Source organism: Sparus aurata, chromosome 20, assembly GCF_900880675.1.
Source record: "Sparus aurata chromosome 20, fSpaAur1.1, whole genome shotgun sequence".
Taxonomy (NCBI): Eukaryota; Metazoa; Chordata; class Actinopteri; order Spariformes; family Sparidae; genus Sparus; species Sparus aurata.
The window spans coordinates 5882743-5908328 of record NC_044206.1 but is presented as its reverse complement, the minus strand read 5'-3'; the positions used below and the strand labels follow the sequence as shown (position 1 = coordinate 5908328).

Genomic DNA, 25586 nt, shown 5'->3' with positions numbered 1-25586 from the left:
TCCTACGCTCATCAGTGTGACTGTCCCAGAGAAACTGGACTATTTCATTACCAGATATGCAGAGCACATCCATGAGAAGTGGTGTATAGAAAAGGTAAGGAGACAATGAGTCACATCAAAATGTATGTAGTCCTGTTTGTTTTAATGATGTTACAGTATTTAAGTTATGGAAATGTGTACATACATTTTAATATATGTGTTTTACAGTTTTCCAATGGCTGGTCATTTGGGGAACAGATGTGTGAAATCTCCAAGAGCCACACTTTACTGAAACCATACAAAAGCCTCACTGAGAAGGTAGGAGCATGCAGCGGTCTGAGTCTGGCTTCATGTTGTTGTGAAATGTTTAATTTAGTTTTAACTTAAGCAGTTGACTGAATGTCTTTGCATATAGCTGTGCTACAACACATTATCACTGAACGTGCAAATTTATGGCTGCACGATTTGGATAGGATCTATAGGTACCACCTTTTGGGCAAGGTTCAGTTGTGGAATCCTGATTCTGGTGTATCATTTACCACTAGCCTAGAATAGGTGTGGGTACCTAGTGTTTGTCAAATTTAAGCCACTGTTGGCCCAAGCTGTTGTTTACTGTGGTGGTAGCTTTGGTTAAAGGTTCCCTGTGGACTTAACATAATACGATTAAAACTTCAAAAGCAAATCAGTCGTGTCAGACAGATTTTCATCAGCAATGGTGTTTTTTGCATGAGAACCATACCTCCATAAACCCATGCTGCTAAAACTAGGAGCTTGGCCTCTTGTGCTATGGAGCAGCGGAATACATTCTTGCCAATAGTCAATATTCCTGTGACGGCCAGAACTAAAAATAATGGCCTTAAATGCACGGATCACAAGCCTACTGAATTAATATCCAAGTTTACTTGATTTTGTAGTTTACAGTAGCGGAGCAATGCAGATGAATGGCAGGTGAAAACGCAGGGTACAAAAATAGTGCAAAACAGCAAGCAAAGCATAAGTTACAGTGGATCACGCTATAATCAATGTCCAAACAAAACAGGCTGAGGTCATACACAAGGAAACGTACGGAAAAGAATAATGGCTAGAAAGCTAGTCTGTAAAGAGAACTAAGACAACAGGCTTGTTCGAGATGAAGTGAGCTTTAGCTGGAGGCTTGAAAAAACTGCAGTCCAGTCAGACAGTGTGCCCGCTGACTTCAGTCTGTAGAGGAAGTCAAAGAAATTCTCATATCCTGTTAAATGTAATTCCAATTTATTGGTCATAGTGTTGCATGGTTTATTGCAGTGGTACAGGTAATATTTTTTTTGTATGGGTCTGATTCCCTGTCAGTTTTTGTCTAAAATTTGATCATAATCTTGCAGGATAAAGAAGCGTATGGCTGGCCAGTCAGAGAGTCTCTGAAGACCATGCTGGCGTGGGGCTGGAGCATTGACAGGATCAGAGAGGGAGACCCTGCCAGCCTCCACAACAAGTCCAGGAGGATATCACAGGCCAGCCAGGTATACACAAACACACAGTGACACATACACACCAATACAAACACACACACGCACACCATAAAATATGAATTTACATTTTGTTATGAGGGAATTTACATAAAAAAGTGACACCAATATATATCCTGTTTTCTTCAGCTGTCTTTTGAAGGAGGTCCAGCCTTCAGCCCCAGACCCATTGACATGAGCAATGTCACACTGTCTAGAGACATGCAGGTAGGTTACTGTATGCACGAGACGAGAAAACAGTGTATAGGGGTGCCGCAAATGGTACTGACAATAACCGATAATAACCTAATAATAATAATAACCTTTGAGATGTGTTTGGGCTCATTGTCCCTCTGCAGTATGAAGTCATATCATGGCTAGATTAAAGTGCATCGAACTCTAAAACAACTTACAAATAATTCCAAGTTAGACTGCTATTGCATAAACAGAAAGGTATGGAGTGCAAGGAGACGAACAGGAGAAAGAGTGATATCACAGTTTCAAAGCCACAGTGAAAGGTGGTGGTGGGAAGATTCAAGGTTGTTGTTCATCCACTGTAGTTTAACCCCTGCACGGAATTGACTCCACTCTGATCAAGGAAATGTGTCACTCCATTCTCCACCCTCTGGTTTGACCTTTGTGGAGAAGTATTCATAATGGGGGATAATGAGCCAGAAACACACCTCAAACAGAACTACTCGCAGAACCCTCATGGACTTTTCCCCATGCAGGGCTATTGTAGCACTAAGGGAGACTAGTGATATTGTTAAAACCACTAGAAGATGTTGTGGATGATTAGGTGAATTGAAATGTGCAGTGTAACAGAGCCAGATGTGTTTAATGTTGTGTTTGTCCAGTCTATGGCTGAGCTGCTTGCGGAGAATTATCATAATATCTGGGCCAGGAAAAAGAAAATGGAGCTGGAAGCAAAAGGTAGATATAAGTCACACAGTGTTTCCTGAAAATTTTTCCTGATCTGCCATCAACACTAACTTTGTATTGTTGCGATTATTTGACAAATCAAAGACACAGACCAGATTTTCAGCATAAGTTTTGGACATAATAGTCTGCGTTTTACCGCTGTAAATGTACTATTCCACTCATTACAAACTGTTCAACTGTGCTTTTGAACGCTCAAACAAATACTGGTCCTGTCCGTGTCAGCCTGTTATCTACGTTCTTCATCCTGCTGTTTGCTGTTGTCCACAGGTGGAGGAAACCATCCTCTGCTGGTTCCCTACGATACGCTGACTGCCAAAGAGAAATCCAAAGACAGAGAAAAAGCACAAGACATTCTCAAGTTCCTCCAGATCAACGGTTACACAGTGTCCAGGTAGGAAATAGGCTCTACACTTTACACACAGATTGGAGGTACTATATAACCATAGTTTGTATGAGTTTGATCAATTAAACTCAAGTATAAGCTGTGATATTTGCTGAAGAGTTTGTGTAACTGTCTATATCTTCTGGGTTTGCTTTCACAAGCTTAAAGCAACGTTATGTGGGTGCTTACTGCAAGATACAAGTTTTCCAGACACAAAACTTTTAGGACTTTTCTTGGTAGTTAACATGTATGTAACTCTATGATTCTACCCTATCACTGAAGATACATAGTGCAGAAACAAGTGAATGGCAAAGTGGCTGTGACAGAGACACCATTCATCAAGACACTGTACCTTCAGGATGATTTTGAAGCTGTTAGTTTAAGGTGGAAAAGTTAGATAATGTTGCTTTAAAGGGACAGTATGAAATTTCACAAAATATGCCTGTTTACTACTATGTCTTGGCCAAAGTCTTGTTCCATCTCACGTACAATGGACTGAAATGTGTTTATCCAAACACACCACAGAGAGTATAAGAAGAGCAAAACTGTTTCGCGAGCAAGCCCAGTGAAAGCTAAAAACAACGACTTTTGAGATTGTGTGTACTGTTGACCCAATGGGTATCAATCCTTTCTTGTTAATCTGGGTAATATGAAAAGTCGGCGTACTTCCCAAAATGTCAGATTATTCCTTCAAGAGTGTGTCTGTTATTTCCAGAGGAGTGAAGTCTCAGGAGCTGGACACTCCCGCTATAGAGAAACGGTTTGCCTACACCTTCCTCCAGCAGCTCATCACATACGTAGACCAGGCACAGCAACACATGATGGAGTTTGGTGAGACGTTATTCAGTGAATAATAAAGAAATTACAGCTAAATCAATATAATGCAAAGTGCATGCCGAATACTTTTTGTGGGCTGAATGTATCTGGGTGGTGCAGAGAAGAAGTGTTTCTGTTTCACCAAAACAAAAGCTAAATGCTTCAGTTTATGTGAGTGTAGATTGTATGCAGTTTTAATTTGCCTACATGTTTTTAGATAGGGCCATGCAAATCATTAGAACACTAGTTTGCAATTGACAGCACCAACTCCCTGAAGCAAAGAGCTTCCCGGTGTAGGGATTTTGTGAAAGAAACACTTGCACCACACAAAGTGTCAAACAGTCCCCACTGTTATTTTCTCTGTAAACCTACATACCAGTGGTGGGAAGGCATATATGTATGCATATAAGTACCATAAGGCACCATGCATCACTAACAATTTAAAAAAGTAAAAGGGGCTGTTTTATATACATGACAAGTGTCGACTCATGTGAGTTGACTCATTGGCTGCCACATTAAATACTCTTATCCCGTTGCACCACAAATTGATCTGCCTGCATGATTTCGAATGGGATTGAAATCTTGAACCACCTCAAGAATTGCCCAGATGTCAAATGAATGTCACCCCGAAAATGTGTCCAGATCTTGTTGTCGTTGACTGTGTTCTCCCTGTTTATAGATGTAGGAACTCGGCCGATGGGAGAGAAGATTCCTCATGAGCAGCAGATTAAGTTTTTTGGAAAGGTCAGCACATATCACTCTACTTGCTTCACCAGTCCATTAAGTATTTGACTTGGTTAACTTTGTCCACAAAAACTTTTCTTAAGCTTCACAGCAAAATAATGTTGCAGCATTCTCCTAAACAACTAAAGTAGCTGGGGACGGGTTTTAACACAAACATTCAATGTTATTATCATTGCACAACCTGTCTAAAGTGGATGCACGAGCTACAACTTATGACATTCTTGGGTGAACTGTAAATTGATCTTTGACAGCATTGATGTTGAAATCATTTGTAATTCCAGTTGTATGAACACAGTTGGAGGCCTCTGAATAGTTGACAGTTTGTGTGAACTAGACAGTAATTATTTAGTGAAAGGATGTGGGACAATTTTAAGTAAGCCAGCAGCATGAAGTGATAGCATTGAGGTGCCCTTTTTTGTGTTTTTTAATTTATCCAAATGATGTGCATGGAATGACAAGTGTTGCAATGACACGGATCGCAAAAAAACAATAGTTTTAAATTCTTTTAAGACCCAGTTTTTTCTATTTGAAAGACAGACGGAGTAATTACATTGACTACCTATGTCGTTTAACCCTCAGGTCGTCTTGCCTTTGGTGGATCAGTACTTTAAAAACCACAGGCTGTACTTCCTGTCAACAGCCATCCATCCAATCAGCAGCGGTGGCCACGCCTCCAACAAAGAGAAGGAGATGGTGACTAGGTGAGCATCACATGATACAGCAACAGCCAGATAGAGGCCAACGATGCCAGTACTGCAGAATACAATGCGTTTCTGTGCAATATTGTTGAAATGTTGGAAATGACCTTTGACTGTTATTTCCAATTGAATACAAGCATATATCAGTCATTGAGCTATTTGTAGTCTCAACAGCTTGACCTCAGGCTGTGTGCCTTCATATCTCTCCTGCTCTTTCCTTGTCCTTCTCTGGCTCTCTCTCACACCTGTCTTTTATCTTTTTGTCCCCCCTCCTCCTCCTCTCCTTTCATTGAATCTTTTCAGTCTTTTCTGCAAACTGGGAGTTCTTGTCAGACATAGGATATCCTTATTTGGTAAGGACGCTCATGCCTAATGTTTCCACTTCTGCTCCCACTCTGCTGACTGTGAGTGCAGTATGAAAGAGTGTCATCACCAACGCTGCAGTTCCTCTAAGCTCTACTGAGCTTCAGCTCATGGTTTTGGTTATAAGCCTAAAACTTGAATGTCAGTCATTTCCAAAAGAGAAATCTGAACTAAAAGAACCATCTTAATATGTATTTTCGATTTTTTCCAAAAGACACAATAAATTGACCAGTGGATGAAAAAATGTTTTAATCAACTGTAATGTCTCCCTTTCAAAAAGGTTTAAGGCACCGTTTGTTCTTTTCATGTTTTTAACCACAGAGTGTTACAGATAAATTAAATAATGTGAATATATATTCAATTAAAAAGGAATACTAAGAAACACCACAAGCTTGAGTATTATGTACCTTGTCTGTAGGAATGAATTCAGTCTGGTCTTCAGGTCCCCTGAATGACATGAAGTGGATTCTGATTAGGGATAGGAAAACATTATTTAAAGGTGTCTTGTAAACAAACAACATGACTGTTAAAAACCTCATCAAAACCAACTTCATGTGTCCTTGAGGAATAGAGAACTTGTTGAATACAATTCTTTCCTCGCAAAACATTTGATTTGATTTTTCTGAAAAGTTTTGAATGTGCATTGTTCACATTGAGTTCCCATTTTAGCACTCTTCTTTTTCACTGCTTTTGTTTGCACTCTGCTGTGTTTCTTATGTTCTGGCGAGCTATAGATTAGTTGGAAGCATCTCAAATGATTGGCAGGATAGAATTGTTACAAATCAGGAGATCTACAAGTAGGTGTCCAGCTCTACACATGGTCAAAAACTCCACTGGGTACTTTTTTAAATGGTAAGATCAGATGCTAGGTCAAGTGCTGTGCCTTTAACCATTCACTGAGCAAAATATCTATTTACGCAAGCAATACTGAGGACAGAGTGAAGATCCAAATTTACTGTACATAGGTAATTCTGTCTGCGACACATTTTAGAATAGATTATTCCAAAGAGGTGTTCATCTGTTATTGTTTATGTGCAGCTATTTGCTTTTATGGGACTAAGAGACAGATAGTGGATGAACATGATTAAGAACATCATCAAATAGTATGTGCATGTATGTTTGTGCAAACATGCATGATATTGTGTGTGTGTGTGTGTGTGTGTTTGTGTGTGTGTGTGTGTGTGTGTGTGTGTGTGTGTGTGTAAACTCATTCTCTGCTCCGCAGCTGTGTGTGTTTTGTGGTGTGTATTGCCAATTGTTCAAATTATTCGGGGTCTTCAAAGTCAAAAGATGTTCCACCTCTGCAGACTGAAACCACTGGAAACGGACACATTTAGCAAAATAAAAGATGTTTATTTTTTCAGGCTGTCAGATTATGCGTTCTAATACTGATGACAGTGTTAAAGGCTTGGAATTGATACACTTGTATTAGCCACTTATGAATACAGAATTGTAAGCTTTTATTTCTAAAGGAACATCTTTTTTCTTTCGATATGATACTCTATACTATGATGCTATGTTATTTCCTAAAGCACGGACTTCTCATTCTTAAGATTTGTTTTTCTCCAGACAAACAGGTCTTTCTGCTATTTGAAGGGGGCTGTTTTGTTGTTTTCGTCTGCTCTACTACTCAACTGCTCATAGTTCATGACCTCAGTTCCTACTGTCAGAGGATATCCTGTAACATAATTCTGTCTTCATTCCAGGTAATAATGCAACATCCATAGTCAACTGTCTGCAGATACTTGGACAAAGCCTGGATGCCAGGTAAGGAAAGACATAAACTGTGATATGTGTGTGTGTGTGTGTGTGTGTGTGTGTGTGTGTGTGTGTGTGTGTGTGTATACACACTAGGAATAATGTTAAAGGTAACAATGTTTCCCCTTGGATGGAGTTGTATCAGTGCAGGTGTCTCTGGGCAAAATGTTTTTCTGTACTTGAGTGTTCCAGATTTCAATGTGATGCCTGCAGCAGAAGGGCCCCTAAAGCCTTTGTACTTGAAGATCATGTGTGGTATAAAAAGCAAGTCTTTTAAACTAATTTGTTTATCTCTGAGGAGACTCCATATTTTTACCATCTTTTACACTGACGTGATTTAACAAAAGCAAGCCATTATTGTATTTGTGAGCCCTGTCAACCACTGGTTGACTGCTAACATACATGTCGTGTTATTTAGCAGCTAGCAAGTTGTCATTCATTTTTCCAATATTTATTCTGAAGAAGGCATCGTTGTATTATCAGATAGTCTTAACTTTACTAACTTACAATAAACAGCATTTTCAATGATAAGATAACTTGTATTTATGATAACCTGGCCAAATAATCATTAATCTCTCTAAAGGAATTTGATCGGTAGCCGTTGTGGGTCATGGTGCCTCTCGCACACAGTAAGGATGGGAAAGAATGAAGAAAGTTCATGTGGAATGCCTCTGTTCGCCTCTCTTCCCCTCTCCTCTTCTTCTTTCTCATCCTTCTATCTCATCATCTGTCTCTTCCCCTCTACTCCACTTAGAAAATATAGGCTACATAAATTCAGCAGCTGCGGTCATTTTACAGCAGCAGGGGTGCTTCCTATCCAAAGCATCCAATTATATTTATATTCTCGGCCACACACACACACACACACACACACACACACACACACACACCGATGGAACAGCCATCAGGAGCAATTTCAGTATCTCGACTATTCCATCAACCTTGTGATTAGTGGACTACCTGCTCTTCTTTCCGAGTCACAGCTGCGCCATGCTGAGCATGGCAATAATGAGGCATAACTTGCTCCTCTATCACCCAATATAAGTGAAATTGACTTGGAAGAAAATAAGAATGCTTGTAGAACTTGGTGTAGTGGTAAATGTCTGCCTCTTGTGGCCAAGGTGAGTATTACAACAACAATCACTTAAAATTCTGGCAAAGCCTTTTATTCCCAGCTGTTTCACAGATAAAGAAAATATATATGTAAGCAACCACAAACCCTTTGTTTTCACTTTTCACCCTTCACCAGATTTTTTTTCTCAATTGCCTCCTAGGGCTTTATTATGGAATAAATCATTATGTAAATGTAGAATATGCACAGATCAAGGAGTGGAAGAGGAGGAAGTAAAGTGGTTCATTCAAAGGTTTTGGGATGTTGAATAAACTCAGAGACGCATTTCCAAAATATGGATTTCTGACTCTTATCAAAACTGATGTCCTGGGGCGCCGTTTAGCTCTGTGGGTAGAGCGCGCATCCCATGTGCTGAGGCTCTGCAGCGGACCTGGGTTCGACTCCCGGCCCGGGTCCTTTTGCTGTGTGTCACTCCCACTCTCTCTCTCTCTCTCTCGGTTTCCTGTCATATCTTCAGCTGCTCTATCAATAAAGCCATAAAAGGCCAAAAAAACAAAAAACAAAAAAAAAAATTGATGTCCTGGCTCTGTACCGACGTATCAGTATAATTTTGGAATGGAAACAGCAAGCCAGTAATGTTTACATGTTATGAAAATGACAAACTGTATTGTTAGCTGTATTCTGGGCTCAGATACATTGAAAGGAATCAGCCTAGAAATGGCGTTTCATATCGACCATTAACATGTCCTGCTTAGGGGAAGAACAGATAAAAACAAAGTAATTTTATTTAAAGTACCAACCCTGGATTAAATGTTGGGCTCAGTATTTGAAAGAGTCTGATCCTGACATTTTACCTGTGATACAATATGGTTTGCCTGTATGTATGTCTTTGTTTCCTTTTCGTTTCTTTATTATTCACAAGTAGGTTTAAAATTATTTTCAGGGGCAATGATCAAGTTATAGAATGTGTGTTTTCTTGTACTGTCTTGCATTAAATACAGTTGGTTGAAAGAAGTCCGTCTTGTAAAAACAGTAATGTCAAACCTATTCTATCCTTTCAACATGTGTCAGGACAGTGATGAAAACTGGTCTGGAGTCAGTGAAGGCCGCCCTGCGGTCGTTCTTCGACAGCGCAGCAGAAGACCTGGAGAAGACTCAGGAGAACCTGAAGCTCGGTCAGTTCACCCACAGCAGAGAGCAGCCACGAGGCGTCACTCAGATCATCAACTACACCACCTTTGCCCTGCTGCCCGTCCTCTCCTCCCTGTTCGAACATATTGGACAGAACATGTTCGGAGAAGACCTCATATGTGCGTACTGACTTTTATTGTTCACAGTGCAAATGACTGAGGTTTAATCAGAACAGTCCATGTCTTAACATGTTTTCATCTTTAGGGATAATGTCAGATGTCCAACATGAAACAGATTCTTCTTTTATTCTGAAGCAAAACTTTAGAGATGTTTTATCTGTTTATTTTTCTGCTTTCTCAAATGTAAACTGCAGAAGTTCTTTTTGTTTGCCTCTCTTCTTCCAGTGGACGATGTCCAGGTTTCCTGCTACAGAATCCTCAAAAGCCTCTACTTTCTGGGAACCAACAAAAGCATCTATGTGGAGAGGTACAGTATCCCCAATACATTACAATACAAGTCAAATTCAGCCTTGACGGGATGCGATAAACCTGGGTGGTCTTATTGAGCTGATAACCACCTTTACGTGAAAGTTTTGTGTGATTGAAATAGCGGGTTAGTCATATCCTGGGTATATTGAACTTGCGTCTTAGTATAGGCTTCAGCTTAAATACTCCATGTATGTTCTCATGTGCATCTTTCTCCACCAACACTGTATTTGACTGTTAGAAATATTTAAGTTTAACAGACAGAAAGATATAGCTGCTAAACATAATAGTATATTAAAATGTTGTATCACTACCAGAAATGTACACATTCCTCTTCTAACAGTTATTGTACCGGCTAACAGTTCAGCATGTTGTCTTCTTAGGACTTTTTTCTCAGTTTGAGGAAACCCTGTCAAACATTTTGCTTAATAATTTTGACATTATTTTATTTGTTTAAAAACATTTATTAAATTAATCCTTATGAGAATAATGATTTTGTTTTCTCCTCTCCTCTCCCCTCTCTCTCTCCTCTCTCTCTCTCTCTCTCTCTCTCTCTCTCTCTCCCCTTCTCCCTCTCCCTCTCCTACTCTGATCTCTCCAGACAGCGTCCAGCATTAGGCAAATGTTTAGCTGCCTTCTCAGCAGCCTTCCCTGTTGCTTTCCTCGAGCATCACATTAACAAGTTCAACAGCTTCTCCATCTACAATAGCAAAGGAGCTAAAGACAGAGCAGGTACTGCTCAATCTGATTTTCATTTGACTGATCAACTCTATGTAGATGCATTTTACGTACGACGGTACTCAATATATACAAATACTGTAGTAATTATGTACTTGAGTGTGAGAATTATATTTACTCTTAATGCAGTGCAAGGCTCTGTTAGTCACTCTCAGATTCAATTTACAGAGTAATGTACAGAGTGCTGAGTATACACTACCTGTTCCTGACTTTTGACAGTCTGGTCTAATGCCATCACCACAGCTGGACCCATCAAAGAAAGACAGCTAACACAAGTTACCCCCACTTTCTTTTTGATAGAGGGAAAACACAACAGTTTTGTGCAGGAGTTGCTGATGGCTCAGCAGGTGATGAAATAAGATGATTGAAAAGTAATGTCTTTAGGTGAGGGTAACTAACCACACTGTGGGTTATACAAGCTTTGCATTGTCAATATGTTTAGAAAAATATAATAATTAAATTATATGTATGCTTACATGTTTAGATTTATGTTTGTTTGTTGTTTAACCACATTTATCTTAACCACCTCTTAGCTCTAGGTCTTCCAGGGCAGGTTGGAGAGGTTTGTCCTCTCATCCCAAACTTAGAGAAGTCTTTGGAGGAGATCATGGAACTGGCAGAGTCTGGCATGAGATACACTCAGATGCCTCATGTCATGGAGGTGGGTTATATAATTAACTTCCCTAAAAATGCATATCAACCATACTTTTTTCTTCATGCTGCTCTGATTTCTTCTCAAAATCCTCCATTAAAACTACCATATCAGATCATTAGGTTCTACTCAAAACTGTATATCTACAACTTTACATTTGTAGTGTTAGCGAGTGCCACGGACACCTCACACATTAAAAATTACACGTTTAGCCTGTTCTTTGAAACCCAGTAGTGCCCCTCCAGTGTTTTATCTGTGCGAGTTGATTGCCAAACTGTCAACACAAAGCTTTAAAGCCCCCCTCAGTTTTTCTTCCTGTCTAATGGTCAACGTTCTTTGTAAAACAGAGAATGGGGGCGTGGTTAATAGTCATACATTGTTATTACCATGGCAGCCAGACTGCCGATCTGGCAAGATCAACATCATTAGCGTGGATTAGCAATAGCATCGATATTAGCATGGACAAGCTGCATGAATATAAACAGGGATAGCGATAGCTGTCACTCAAACAGAAGTTTGTCTTGTGTATTGAGCAGCTGCAGAGTTTATTCAGTGTCAAACTGTAACTTGTACTGAACATTTACTGCTACGAGACAACTTCTCCGCCAAACTTCCCTCTCTGCTCCGGTCGATTACACAGAAATATAGGAACTATAATACAGAAATATAAGAACTATCTGTCTTTCACTTGCTCGATGACTCACACACACACACACACACACACACACACTACGCACTGCCCTGTTTCTTGAAGAAGTCACACTGCTTCGGGTAACCCCTATTGGAGGATGACATATGACTCCCAGATTCTACTATAGTCATATGTCCCTATTCGATATTAGCAACAGCCTCAATTTAGTGACAAAAAACTGAGCAGTTCTTTATCAAAAAATGTTCACTGAATAGTATGGCTCATCAACAGTGGCAGGAAATGACTCAGAAAAATATGAAATATAAAAACATCCAAATACACATGAGGGTGGCTTTAACTGTATCATGACATGATGTGGAATGGGGTAATCTCGCAATCATTTAACCTGCAGTATGCGTTTTTTCCTTTTTCTGCAGGTGGTGCTGCCCATGTTGTGCAGCTACATGTCTCACTGGTGGGAACATGGACCAGAGAGCAACCCAGACAAAGCTGACAGCTGCTGCACCTCTGTGACCTCTGAACATATGAACACTCTGCTGGGAAACATTCTCAAAATCATCTACAACAACCTGGGAATCGATGAAGGTGCCTGGATGAAAAGACTGGCAGGTAAACATGATAGTGTGTCTTCCGTATCTGTTACCTGTCATGTTACCATGAGATGTGTTTCAGAAAAGTGATAATGACTTTATTTAAAGAATGCAATTTTGTTTAAAGTGCATTTAATGTTAAACTTAATATTTTTGTATAATAACTGAATACGTATTGTTCTGTGCTTAATCAATATAACAATAAAAGAACCCCATCTCTTTCCTTTAAAGTATTCTCTCAGCCAATCATCAGCAAGGCCAAAGCCCAGCTTCTCAAGACCCACTTCCTGCCTCTGATGGAGAAACTCAAAAAAGTGTGTCTGGTCATTTTATTATTTATCATAAATTGTTTTGTTGTTCATCAGAATATTGGTGGACTCGGGAGCAATGTGTTAAAGGATTTCACATTAAGTTTGTCAATCTGCTAAATACAGTGTCTCCTGAGTGAACTGATACTCTACCAAACTTTCACTCTGGATTATAATTTCCTATAACATTCATACAAAAATAAATACAAGTAAAAATAAAAGTATGATTATAATACTGCTACTTCAGTTCACTTCACAATATGTTTGGTATTTGATTATGAGAAATCAATATATCAATGTGTCCTGTAGAAAGCAGCAGTTGTGCTGATGGATGAGGAACACAGCAAGGCAGAGGGGAGGGGTGAGATGTCAGAGACAGAGCTCCTCATCATGGATCAGTTCACCGTATTGGTCAGAGACCTGTATGCCTTCTACCCTCTCCTCATAAGATTTGTGGACTATAACAGGTAAACTGCTCTAATTGAATGGTTGACCATCCCATCCCATCCCATCCCTACATCACAAATGAATTACACAATGTGATATATGCCCATCCAGTAGATGCTTAAAGGTGTCCTGTGGAGTTTCCTTGTGTCCTTCCTCTGTGTTATTCAACTAAGTACATTGTGTCCTTGAACTCTGAAAAGTTCATCATGTGCATTTTCAATGACACCTAATTAAACATTTGCGGAGTAGATTTTCAAGCACTTTAAATTCTGTGTTATTTACATCCATGTTTACTAGCTTGCAGTCTTCGTCTTCCGCGCCTTTTTTTCACAGTACAGCATATCTTTATCCCATTAGTTAATTACTACAATAGTGTGACACTATTAGTCACAGTGTAATATGTCACCCAATTGCATGTGTTAAACAAAACAGGGACCCATTCATCAGACAGCTCTGTAGCACCACTTGAGGTCCAAAACTGCACAGGGAACAGTTAAGTATTGCCATTATCACTAAACTACCTTGATATACTGACAGGGCCAGATGGCTGAAGGAGTCCAACCCAGAGGCTGAGGAGCTGTTCCGCATGGTTGCCGAGGTTTTCATCTTCTGGGCCAAGTCTCATGTAAGAAAATCATTTAGTAGAATGTAAAGAGGTGAACAACTGGGCACGATAGAAGACTGAATGGCATGTGTCCACTTACTGGTAATTTTAAATATCCTTAATTGAGTCTACAGCCATACTAGCATCTCTGACAATGCTAACATTCTGATGTTCAGCGGGTGTGCTTTTCACTCATAGCTTAGCGTGTAAGCATGCTAGCATTTGCAAGAAAAAAATTGTGCACGGTCTACCGCTCTCACGATAAAAATAGTCGAGACTTTGATTTACTAGATGACACACCACTGCTGGAAATGCGTGTAAGCCACGCTACTCACTGTGTCTGCTTTAACCTGTTAACATGGATGCTGAAATAAAGAGCAAGACATTCAGCCCAAGCAGTGTGTTCAGCTCATAACAATGTAACAATGGAATGATAAATAATGAGTGTTTTCATCTCTAGAACTTCAAGCGAGAAGAGCAGAACTTTGTGGTCCAGAATGAGATCAACAACATGTCCTTCCTCATCACTGACACCAAGTGTAAGATGTCAAAGGTATTGACAAATGTATAGACGGGGTGTGGAGTGAATCGAGGTCTGCATAAGGAGGAACATAACATGAAACTTGAATCAATTCTTGCGTGCATTTTTTGTATTCTGATGTTTACCTTTGCCTCAGGGAATAGTTTCGGACCAGGAGAGGAAGAAAATGAAGAGAAAGGGAGATCGATACTCAATGCAGACGAGTCTGATTGTTGCCACTCTGAAGCGCCTGCTGCCTGTTGGACTCAACATTTGTGCCCCCGGAGAACAAGAGCTCATCGCACTGGCTAAGAACCGCTTCACCCAGGTAGCAAAACTGCTTCTGCATAATACAAAAATGTGACAAGGGGCTTTATTATTTTATTCATCTTTATTAACGATACATGAACTTTCCCTCATTTCAGGTGAAATGCTTACTTTAAATTTCAAGTAGCATCATTTGCGAACATAAATGAATTGATGTAAAATTAATAGATACAGAAACACTTCAATTTACAGGTCTAGTATCCAGTGAATACTTGCAAACAGTTGATTATTGGCAATAAGCCTTAAGAAAATCTACATGAACAGTACAATTAATCCTTCAGTCAGGATCACAATATTGTGACCGCTTATTAAAGTTTAAAATGATCTTTCCCATTTGCTTACAATGTATTTGATGTTGTTTTATGTTATTTAGGACCTTTTATTGAATGGTAATACTTGTCTCACAATAGACCATGCATTTACTCTCTCAACAGAAAGATACAGAGGATGAGGTTCGAGAGATCATCAGGAACAATCTCCATTTACAGGGAAAGGTAAGAAAACTTTTAGCTTGTAATTAACCTACAGTCAACATACAGCAAGTACATTTGGTTAAACGAGATGACCTCATGCTTTATATTTAAACTATAGAGAAATGTAAAGTCTTTGTAGCAGACAGTCTGTCTGATAACAGATCCAACATATGGTTATCCATCTAGCTCAAATCCATACATTTAACACAAGTCTTAAATAGTGGTGGTGCACAGCCTTAATACAAATATTAGTGCAAGTGTTTGACTGTATGTGTGTGTCTTGTACAGCTGGAGGACCCAGCTATTCGTTGGCAGATGGCTCTGTACAGAGACCTCCCAAACCACTATGAGGACACCTCCAACCCAGAGAAGACTGTAGAGAGAGTCCTTGACATCGCTCATGTCCTCTTCCACCTAGACCAGGTGTGTGTGGGCATGTGCGTTCGTGCATGTGTGCATGGTTGTGTACATGAGTATGTACGTGCGTATGTTGTGTTTTAAGAAGAACATACAACACAAGGCAAAAGACATTTGGAACATTGTATTTCATTAATTGTAGGAGTATAGACAATGGGAATTATACTTAATATATCTCTTATTTGTTATATATATATATATATATATATATATATATATATATACACATAACTTATTAAGGTTTATTTAACTGTTATGCTACAGCACAGGGTTGTGCAGCAAAATGTAAGTTTCATGGTGGAGAGTTGATGATGAATTGAGGAGTCTCTCAGCCTGAGGACAGAAGCTGTTTTATAGCCTGGTGGTATGACAGTAGATACATTCTTGCCAGACAGCAGCAGGGTGAACAGAATGTGGCTGGGTTGGCTGTGGATGTACTCTATGTCTGGGTTGATGTACTGTTAAGTTGTCTTCCTCTTGAAGAAGTCCAGCTGTGTAAAGAGAAGCTGGCTTGCACTCTCCATAGAACAGCTGATGTTATTGCTATTATTAAAGTTGCCCCCAAAATAGGCATAACCATGTTTGTTCTTTAAAAAACTACAGGTTTGGGTCTTCTGTACTAAGTGATTCAAGTGTGTGTGTTTAGGTTGAACATCCTCAGCGTAGCAAGAAGGCTGTGTGGCACAAACTGCTGTCCAAACAGAGGAAGAGAGCGGTGGTTGCTTGCTTCAGGATGGCGCCGCTCTATAACTTACCGAGGTAAGTTATGCAAACCCACACATTGATGCACACAAGCAGAGTGTACAGTGTGTCTACTGTGTGTACTGTACATTTGGGGCCAGATGCATAAAACACTCTAGATTATTGATTAAACATGTGTGTACGCAGCTAGACAAAAATATGCATACACAGCTCAGTCATTGCGAAAACAAGAGCACTTGCATGAGCTTCATTTCCACTCCAATTATCCATTAAGGGATGTAGAAATGGCCTTAAGCATGCCTGCTCCCAAACTTATTAGACTTGTGAATTAGATAATCAGCAAAGAACTACTAATGATAGTGTTTCATCAGTGAGGTTATCCAAAAGCATCAGAACAGCTCTCATTATCTGTGACCGTTCCACATGGCTGTGGCTATTTACAGGTGTCGCACATGTACCTGTAAACCCTGATCACCATAAAATCTCAGTAATCACTGTTGTTAGACCTTATATTGAAACAGATTTTAAGTATTGTGTTATTCAGAATCAAATGAAAAGATCAATAACAATAAAGTAATGGCTCCACTGTAAATAAAAAGAATGATATAATTCAGTATATGAATTGCCTTTGATGTGACATTTTGTGGAATGCAACACAATACCTGACACAATCAGTGGAATTGGCAAATAGCCTAAACAGTGTTGTTATCAAAGTGTCTTATCTTATATTTTATGTCCACTTCATCATTTCGCCTGCAGCTGTGTCTAGAAAAACATGTATATACTGGTCTGAATTATGTGTGAGGTGCACACATTCTTACAATACATTTTGTTTGTTTTTGGATACAAATGCTTTATACATCTGGCACCCCGGTGTATGTTGTAAAAAAAGACATGAAAATATGACCATTTTATTACTATTACTACGTTTTTATTCCTACTGTATCTCCCCCAAACTAGGCACCGGGCTGTGAACTTGTTCCTGCAGGGCTATGAGAAGTCCTGGATTGAGGCAGAGGAACACTACTTTGAAGATAAACTCATAGAGGACCTTGCTGTAAGTTTATTTTAATATAGTTGTAAGAAAAGTGGAAATATTTTGACCCTAGCAGAATCTCTTCTTCTTCGAGGTTAAGACCTAAAGGCTGCTGTTTTTTTCAGTGTGTATCATATGTCTCATGTAGATGTGAATTTGTGTTTGTTTCAGAAACCAGGGAAACAGGAATCATCTGAGGAAGAGGAGGGGATGAAACACATTGATCCACTGCATCAACTCATTCAGCTGTTCAGCAGAACAGCCCTCACAGAAAAGTGGTGGGTTCTCAGACATGTTGTTTGAGATACAAGGTTCTTCCAAATATGAGATATTTTCTGCTCCAACATAGTTAAGTTGATATTTTGACAAACAACTGCATAAAAAAATTGGCTATCCTTGTATCAGGCCCCAGTCTACTTTAGGTTCAACAGTACCAGTGGGACCCCTTACATAAGAGAGTTTGAGTCAATCCTGCAATAAAAAGTCTCTTAATGTGTGTATTCCCTGTTGCAGTAAACTGGATGAGGATAATCTCTACATGGCCTATGCTGACATCATGGCTAAGGTATCATCTACTGAATACCAGTACTCGCAACCATCTCATTGCTTAAACGTGAATTAGCTAGCTCATCACAGGACGATGATAATGACTATGTTAATTCGTCCTTTTGCTTCATATTAATCCTCTGCTGTCCACATATAACTCTTTTTTCTATCACTCTTTGTTCTTTCAGAGTTGCCATGATGAAGAGGACGAGGATGGAGAGGAAGTAAAGAGTTTTGAAGTAGGTGAACAGTCTGTCTGTTGATCCCAATGATGGTCTTGTCGTAAACTTACATATGCTGCTGCCTGTTTCACATGAATAGGAAAAGGAGATGGAGAAGCAGAAGCTGTTGTATCAACAGGCTCGACTGCATGACCGTGGAGCTGCTGAGATGGTGCTTCAAACCATCAGTGCTAGCAAAGGTAGGTCTAATGTGTTAGCATGTTCTTGTTTCCATTCACATAGAATTGTCCAACAACACAGACACACCATCCTCATCTGACCCACAACTCGCTCTCATTTGCTGGAGTTGTTCACTGTACACCCTAACATTTCCCACACAGCTGATTTGAAATAAGCAGAGGACCTGTATCTAGCTCCTATGTGTCAATTGAACAAGCCATGTCTGCAATATTTACCCAGTGTGTCTTCTCCTTAATCTTATCTTCTTTATTTGTTGTTTAATGGTAGTTGGCAAACAAGTGTTAGGTGCACTGTTTAGGTTTGACTGCCAGTGTTTGGATCTGAGTGTGGGTCAGAAATGTTATGCTCTCACCATAGTAACAGACCAAGTCAGACGTATTCCTCATACGACAGCATGTATTTATCCATGACATGTTTACCTTGACAGTTCGCATTTAATACATGGTATACCATTAAACCTCTAGTCAGTGTCCATTAAGTGATGTGCCATACAAACTGCTAACACACCTTTTACAAATATATTTTAACAGGATAAATGGTACTGGTAATGACAAATAAAAGACTAATGTCCAGTTGTTATCTCTGTGTTGTTCCCTCACCAGGTGAGATGGGTCCCATGGTGGCCTCTACTCTGAAGCTGGGCATAGCTATTCTCAATGGAGGAAACTCTACTGTACAGCAGGTATTTCAGTGTTCAGCCACCTCAGTTTCTGTTATGTACTTGTGCAATGGCGTTTGAAGCAAGTTTATTGTTAATAATATTACGAGGGAGCTTGGTTGTCACAGTAAGAAGTCTGGAAACGTGCAGACTGGAGGCAGAGATGATGCGAACAGTGTCTAAGAGTTTGGAGACTGTGTTGGAGACAAACACAGCTTTCACTAGCTGTTAGCCATTAGCTACATGGTAGTAAATGTAACAACACATAGAACAAACTAACATTATTCAGACACACTACCCATTCTGAATCCTCCCGCTGCAGCCACAGAGTCTGTGCTTCTTCAGGAGCCTCTCCTTCTGGGTCAAACTGGTATGGTCGAATAAAAAAATTTCCACGTGCCATAGTGTTACATCAACCGTAAACATTAGCACATGCTACCGCTAACGCAAGAGGCATCCTCTCCCTGAGAGTGACGTAGCAGGCAAGGCTCTCCAAGTAGGCGTTGACAGACGGAGCTCATTAGCATTTGAAGGTGCAGGCACAGAAACAGCCCGCTCTGAATAGAGCTCAGTAGAGCGACTTGGAGACAGCTGAAATTCAGGACCACGGATGGGTTTGGGGCAATACTTATCGAATACAGAGTTGTTGGACTTCTGACAGCTGTGTGGAATTGATGAAAAACAGTATAATGTGGGACCTTTAAAAAGCACAAGGACGCCTGTAAATTTGAATACAGTCTAACAATATAACTGCTCTGCTGGATTGTTTGCTTTTATGAAGCTAAAAAGTTTTGTTGATACTGTCAGAGTGAAGTTCATTAAATGTCTGTACTTTAGCAATGATGTCATAGTTAGCGATATTATTATACTTGACTACATTCAATTGTTTCTAATGTTCTGCCACTCTGTTGTGCAACCCCAATCCCTCAAAGGTTTTGGACAAGGAGTTGCATTGTGGGTGCAGATCTGACCCTTTCTAAATGACCGAAACATATATTTAATTACAAATTTATTTTTGATGAATAAGATTAACATTTTAATACTCAAATCAGACTAGGAGAACATTGTCTTCTCTGTTTTACAAGTTAACACATAATGTACATTCTGAATGAAGATGGTTATTATGACAGGGCTGTTGTCACTGACTGAAAGGCAGCATTTGTACAATACGCGCAATCTGATATCATAGTGTCGGTGCTCCAGGATCATTATAATTAATGTATCTCCAAGACAACCATTCAAACTATCATGTTTTTGTTATACACCATAAAATATATGCAGTCTCTCTATATCTCTTTAACATCAGTATCTCTGTGAAGTGTATTGTGTTGTGCCAAACAAGTTCTCTTTCAAGTGTTTATTCCACAGTCATTCATTCTTGTCTCTTTGACAGAAAATGTTGGATTATCTGAAAGAGAAGAAGGATGTGGGCTTTTTTCAAAGTCTTGCTGGATTGATGCAATCATGCAGGTAACTACATACTCTTACTGCCTTAGAACTGAAACAGATATACTGCCAAGTGTTCATTACACAGCTGGGTTGGATCATCGGTTCTGACCACTCATAGCCATCAGTCTATTTAGATAAAAGCTGTTGAATATACACTACCGTTCAAAAATTTGGGGTCACTCAGAAATGTCCTTATTTTTTGAAAGAAAGCATTGTTTTTTTCAATGAAGATAATATTATATTAATTGGAAATACAGTCTAGACATTGTTAAGGTGGTAAATGACTATTCTAGCCAGAAATGGCTGATTTTTAATGGAATATCTATATAGGTTTACAGAGGCCCATTTCCAGCAACCATCACTCCTGTGTTCTAATGGTACATTGTGTTAGCTAATCGTGTTAAAAGGCTAATTTATGATTACAAAACCCTTGTGCGATTATGTTAGCACAGCTGAAAACTGTTGTGCTGATTAGAGAAGCTATACAACTGACCATCCATTGAGCTAGTTGAGTATCTGGAGCATCAACATTTGTGGGTTAGATTATACTCCCAAAATGGCCAGAAAAAGAGAACTTCCTTCTGAAACTCAACAGTCTATTCTTGTTCTGAGAAATGAAGGCTATTCCATGCGAGAAATTGCCAAGACACTGAAGATTTCCTACAACAGTGTGTATTACTCCATTCAGAGAACAGCTCAAAGGGGCTCTAACTGGAATAAAAAGAGAAGTGGGTGGCCCTGGTGCACAACTATGCAAGAGGACAATTACATTAGAGTCTCTAGATTGAGTAATAGATGCCTCACAGGCAGTGTTGGGGAGACTACATGTAGTTGAACTACATAGCTTAACTACAATTTGCTGTAACTTGCTGGTGGTTAAACTACAATCATATTTTGTGCTGGGTCAAGTATTTCAACCACTATATGGATCATTTTTTGTAGTTTAATTACTCAATTTACAAACTACAATTTTGGCTAATGATTTATATATATATATATATATATATATATATATATATATATATATATATATATATATATATATATATATATATATATATATATAAAAAATACCTATATAATATAAATGTAGTTTTATTTTTCTTTGAAAAAGGCATGGCTCTGGCAGCACACTAATGCTTCACAGAGTGGGTGGAACTTTGTGCCAGGAAGGCAGTGCTCATATATGGCACAAGCTTGTCATGGACAACCCTCCCGCTACCCCCAATGCGCCCCCGAACGTGCCAGCCCAACCATGGTCATATTTGAGCATGTACATGTTGGATATGGATGCATCTACAGACACGACCTACGTGTTCGCGTGTTAGTGCCTATGAAGTTCCTGTGATGTTGACCAAAAATGTCAGCTTTTGTTCTTTAAAAAATAAAACTTGATTTGAGAGGCATATTCCTGCTGGCATGTGAATATTTTGTAGGCTGTTATATTTTGTTTCATACACACCATATGTTGATTTATTCAACACTGAGTTTAATGAGTATAACGAGTATAAGTAGTTGCTAAAGCTACTTTTTTTTTGCAGAATTTTTACATAATACATTTCTCCAGGGGTACAAATGTAGTTTGTAGACTACTGCCAGGCTGAACTACATGTAGTTTTACAAGCTACGCTTCCAAAGTAGCTTCCCCAACACTGCTCACAGGTCCTCAACTGGCAGCTTCATTAAATGGTACCCACAAAACGCCAGTCTCAACGTCCACAGTAAAGAGGCGACTCTGGGATGCTGGCCTTCTAGGCAGAGTGATAAAGAAAAAGCCATATCTGAGACTGGCCAATAAAAGGAAAATATTAAGATTGGAAAAAGGTTTTATGGATAGATGATGTCATACCCTGTAGACAGCGCAATTTTAGCCAATTTCCTCCTACAACAGGACAATGACCCAAAGCACACTTCCACACTATGCAAGCACTATTTAGGGAAGAAGCAGTCAGCTGGTATTCTGTCTGTACTGGACTTAGACTTAGACTTAGACAACTTAATTAATTCTTTTGGGAGGTTCCCTCAAGGAAATTGAAGCCCCATGTCACACACATTACTGTTACACACATACCCTCTATATGTGTTTAACAGTGCTGCGTGTGAAATGGAGCTTCAGGAAAGAAAAGACACCAAATACCCAACACCGGTATAAAGATATAAAAAAGATACAAAATAAAAATAATATACTATACATAGGCATATGTATATAATAAACATAACACATTAATATAAATATCTCTCTCTATATATGTATAAGTAGTATAAATAAAATAATATAAGCAGTATTAGTAATATATAGTATATAATGAATATATATATATATATATATATTATATATACATTATACATTATTATATATATACATTATGTATATATATATATGTATGTATGTATATATATATATATATATGTATGTGTATATATATATATATGTATGTGTATATATATATATATATATATATATATATATATATATATATATATATATATATATATATATATATATATATATATATATATATATATATGTATATATATATATATATATGTATATATATGTATATATATATATATATGTATATATATATATATATATATGTATATATATATATATATGTATATGTGTGTGTGTAAATATGAAATAAATATACATATAAATAAATAAATAAATCTAAAATAACACTGTAAGAATATAAATGGAAATGGAGGATTTTTCGACCATTATTTCTAACCTCGTCAAATGTCTTGACTATATTTTCTATTCATTTTGCAACTCATTTGATGAATAAAAGTGTGAGTTTTCATGGAAAACATCAAATTGAACGGTAGTGTAGATTGAACAGAAACAACATTCACAGATATAGTAACAATGTTTACACTACTCAAAGGGATATTGGGATATTTTAGAGTTACACTTGATTGTTCATTCTGTACATATCTGATTATTCATTAATAGTATGGCTCTTTCTTATTCTGCATATGCTATTGCAACATTGGCCGACCACCTTAATTGTTGTAATAATTGTTGAACACTTACAGTGTTTTTGTCTGGCCCTGACTATCTTAGTTAAGTTATAGATTGCTTCAGCTATTCTTTTTTATTTGTAATGGTTCATGAAGCTAAATGTTTTCCAGAATGTGCTGAAAACTTTGGTGGTCATAGTTGGATAATGGGGTTAAACTCAATCCAGTGCTACATCTGTTCATACACAAACATCAATCCAGTGACACTGAAGTCACAGAACATTAACAAAAATTGCAAATGAGCCTTCCTTTGTAAGGAGACAGCTCAGCCTTACCTTTGGATCTGTCATTCAATTCGGTTTGGTCATTAGTTTTTACTAGCAAACATACGCCAACACCATTATTTATTTTGCAATATGCTGAATAGCATTGGCCCAGGAATAGGCCAGGTATACTATGGGTATACAGTTGGCTGAATAGGCTGAATCTGCAATGTCTCAGTAAGGTGTTGGTCTTGGTCTGGCCAAGAAAATGTTCTTTTTTTGTTTGTTTTTACATTAAAATAAAGAGGGCAGCGTTCAAATGCTGCACAAAAAGAGACTCATAATACATTTGTCTTGGTTTCAGTGTGCTGGATCTAAATGCATTTGAGAGGCAGAACAAAGCAGAAGGGCTTGGGATGGTGACGGAGGAGGGATCAGGTGAGCTTCACTATGTTTATACCTCACTGGTTTATATTGTTGAATGATCATAGCATAAGACACACAAGTTATGACTATGTCTTTTTTTGTAGTATGTTGATGTTAAAATGTTTTTGTTCACCAGGTACAAGTAAGATCCTTAAATGTCACCATAATTAATCCATCTACAAAAACCCAGACAGCACTGCTGGCTGAAACCATTTGTTTCATAGTGGAATCCTAAAGTGTAGATTCTAAAGTAGTTAAATGAAAACTGTCTTCTCCAAATCAAAATCTCCCATGAAAACATTGAAAGCGTTTATGTTAGTAAGTCCTGGAGAATTTTCCAGCCCTGATCGATCATTTAAGTAGAAAAAGAAAGATACTCTTTGGTTTCGCATCTTGTTTGCTACTTTTGATCCATGAAGATTTTTTTTTTAAATCTTCATCATTCTTTATCTTGCTTTCTCCCATTTATCCTGTCATCACTTTGGTTGAGTGTCTTCTTGAATTTTATTTAGAGGTAATGCAGTACTACCTGTTGTTCACATGCATTATCAAGTATGATTTCCTGTTGTACAAGTGAGTGTGCAATTTACCTGTTAGATTTTCTTTTACATTTTTTAATCCTGATACTGAATACTTATACATTTCTAAATTCAAAACAATTACATTTAGATTAGATTCATAATATAGCATAGTAGGGCATCCTACTTCAATATTTTGTAATAATAATAATAATGATAACTCTCCTGATCTCACTTATACAGGCCTATTATACTCCCCATGTTCACAGAGGATTGGCTTCCTAAATTACCTTTTTAATTTTTTTTTTTTTTTAGGTGTGATGACTTATAAGTACATAAAATGAGTTATAATGTAATAGTGGTTTTGACATTCTGTGAGACCACTTGAAATGATGTATGGCACATAGTCTAAACTGCATGCCCCATTTTGCTTAATAATCTGGGTGCCAAGTAAGGCGCATGGTGCCTTTATAGACTATTTATTAGTCATGGGTGTGTTTTGGGCAGAACATAAAATAACCAATCAACTTGTCATCTCCAATTCCCTTTAAGAGTGTGCCAGGACCTTGCATATTCATATTTAAAATGCTGTCTGTGGCACAGGTCTGTGGTCCTTGGCTGTGGGATGTTCTTTGTCCACTGTTTCCCAGTTATCTGTCCCAGCCAAAACTCTATTTGACTGCATAAAAAAGAAATCCACCAATATTAAGTTAGGGGAAGGAGGAATGCTGCAGCACATTTCTGTGTTTGTAAGCATGGATCAGGCACAGCAGGTCATAAAAATGATCCTTTTCATTAATAGCAGATGGGTTGGGGATGGGGGAGATATTAAAGACATTACCTACAATGAACTTTCAGCAGCAGAAACAATATGTGTATCTCTCCAATAAGAAAGAGCCAGCTTCAATTCACTGATTGAGTTGAGAGGAACAGTCAGGATTTCATGTCAATTAATGTTTTGTGTTTCTCTACACATCAACAGTTCACACACGCAGTTCAGATCTGTACAGAAAAATAGTT

The 25586-nt window shown here is 38.4% G+C and overlaps 1 protein-coding gene across 14 annotated transcripts in view; it reads left to right on the top strand.

Moving 5' to 3' along the window:
• Positions 1-25586, top strand: part of ryr2a (ryanodine receptor 2a (cardiac)) — a 171749-nt gene that overhangs the window by 107666 nt on the left and 38497 nt on the right. For all 14 annotated transcript variants that reach the window (XM_030399264.1, XM_030399263.1, XM_030399265.1 and 11 more), the window contains 32 exons: positions 16-94; positions 208-297; positions 1341-1478; positions 1614-1691; positions 2321-2396; positions 2673-2796; positions 3503-3618; positions 4283-4347; positions 4927-5048; positions 5349-5398; positions 7115-7175; positions 9310-9548; positions 9774-9855; positions 10456-10586; positions 11126-11253; positions 12313-12505; positions 12718-12800; positions 13104-13261; positions 13779-13866; positions 14306-14398; positions 14523-14693; positions 15127-15186; positions 15454-15588; positions 16229-16341; positions 17245-17341; positions 17492-17598; positions 17834-17885; positions 18055-18105; positions 18188-18287; positions 18891-18970; positions 20340-20416; positions 23987-24060. In XM_030399264.1, the coding sequence (XP_030255124.1) occupies positions 16-94; positions 208-297; positions 1341-1478; positions 1614-1691; positions 2321-2396; positions 2673-2796; positions 3503-3618; positions 4283-4347; positions 4927-5048; positions 5349-5398; positions 7115-7175; positions 9310-9548; positions 9774-9855; positions 10456-10586; positions 11126-11253; positions 12313-12505; positions 12718-12800; positions 13104-13261; positions 13779-13866; positions 14306-14398; positions 14523-14693; positions 15127-15186; positions 15454-15588; positions 16229-16341; positions 17245-17341; positions 17492-17598; positions 17834-17885; positions 18055-18105; positions 18188-18287; positions 18891-18970; positions 20340-20416; positions 23987-24060 (3311 nt within the window). The remainder of the gene's footprint in view (positions 1-15; positions 95-207; positions 298-1340; positions 1479-1613; positions 1692-2320; positions 2397-2672; positions 2797-3502; positions 3619-4282; positions 4348-4926; positions 5049-5348; positions 5399-7114; positions 7176-9309; positions 9549-9773; positions 9856-10455; positions 10587-11125; positions 11254-12312; positions 12506-12717; positions 12801-13103; positions 13262-13778; positions 13867-14305; positions 14399-14522; positions 14694-15126; positions 15187-15453; positions 15589-16228; positions 16342-17244; positions 17342-17491; positions 17599-17833; positions 17886-18054; positions 18106-18187; positions 18288-18890; positions 18971-20339; positions 20417-23986; positions 24061-25586) is intronic.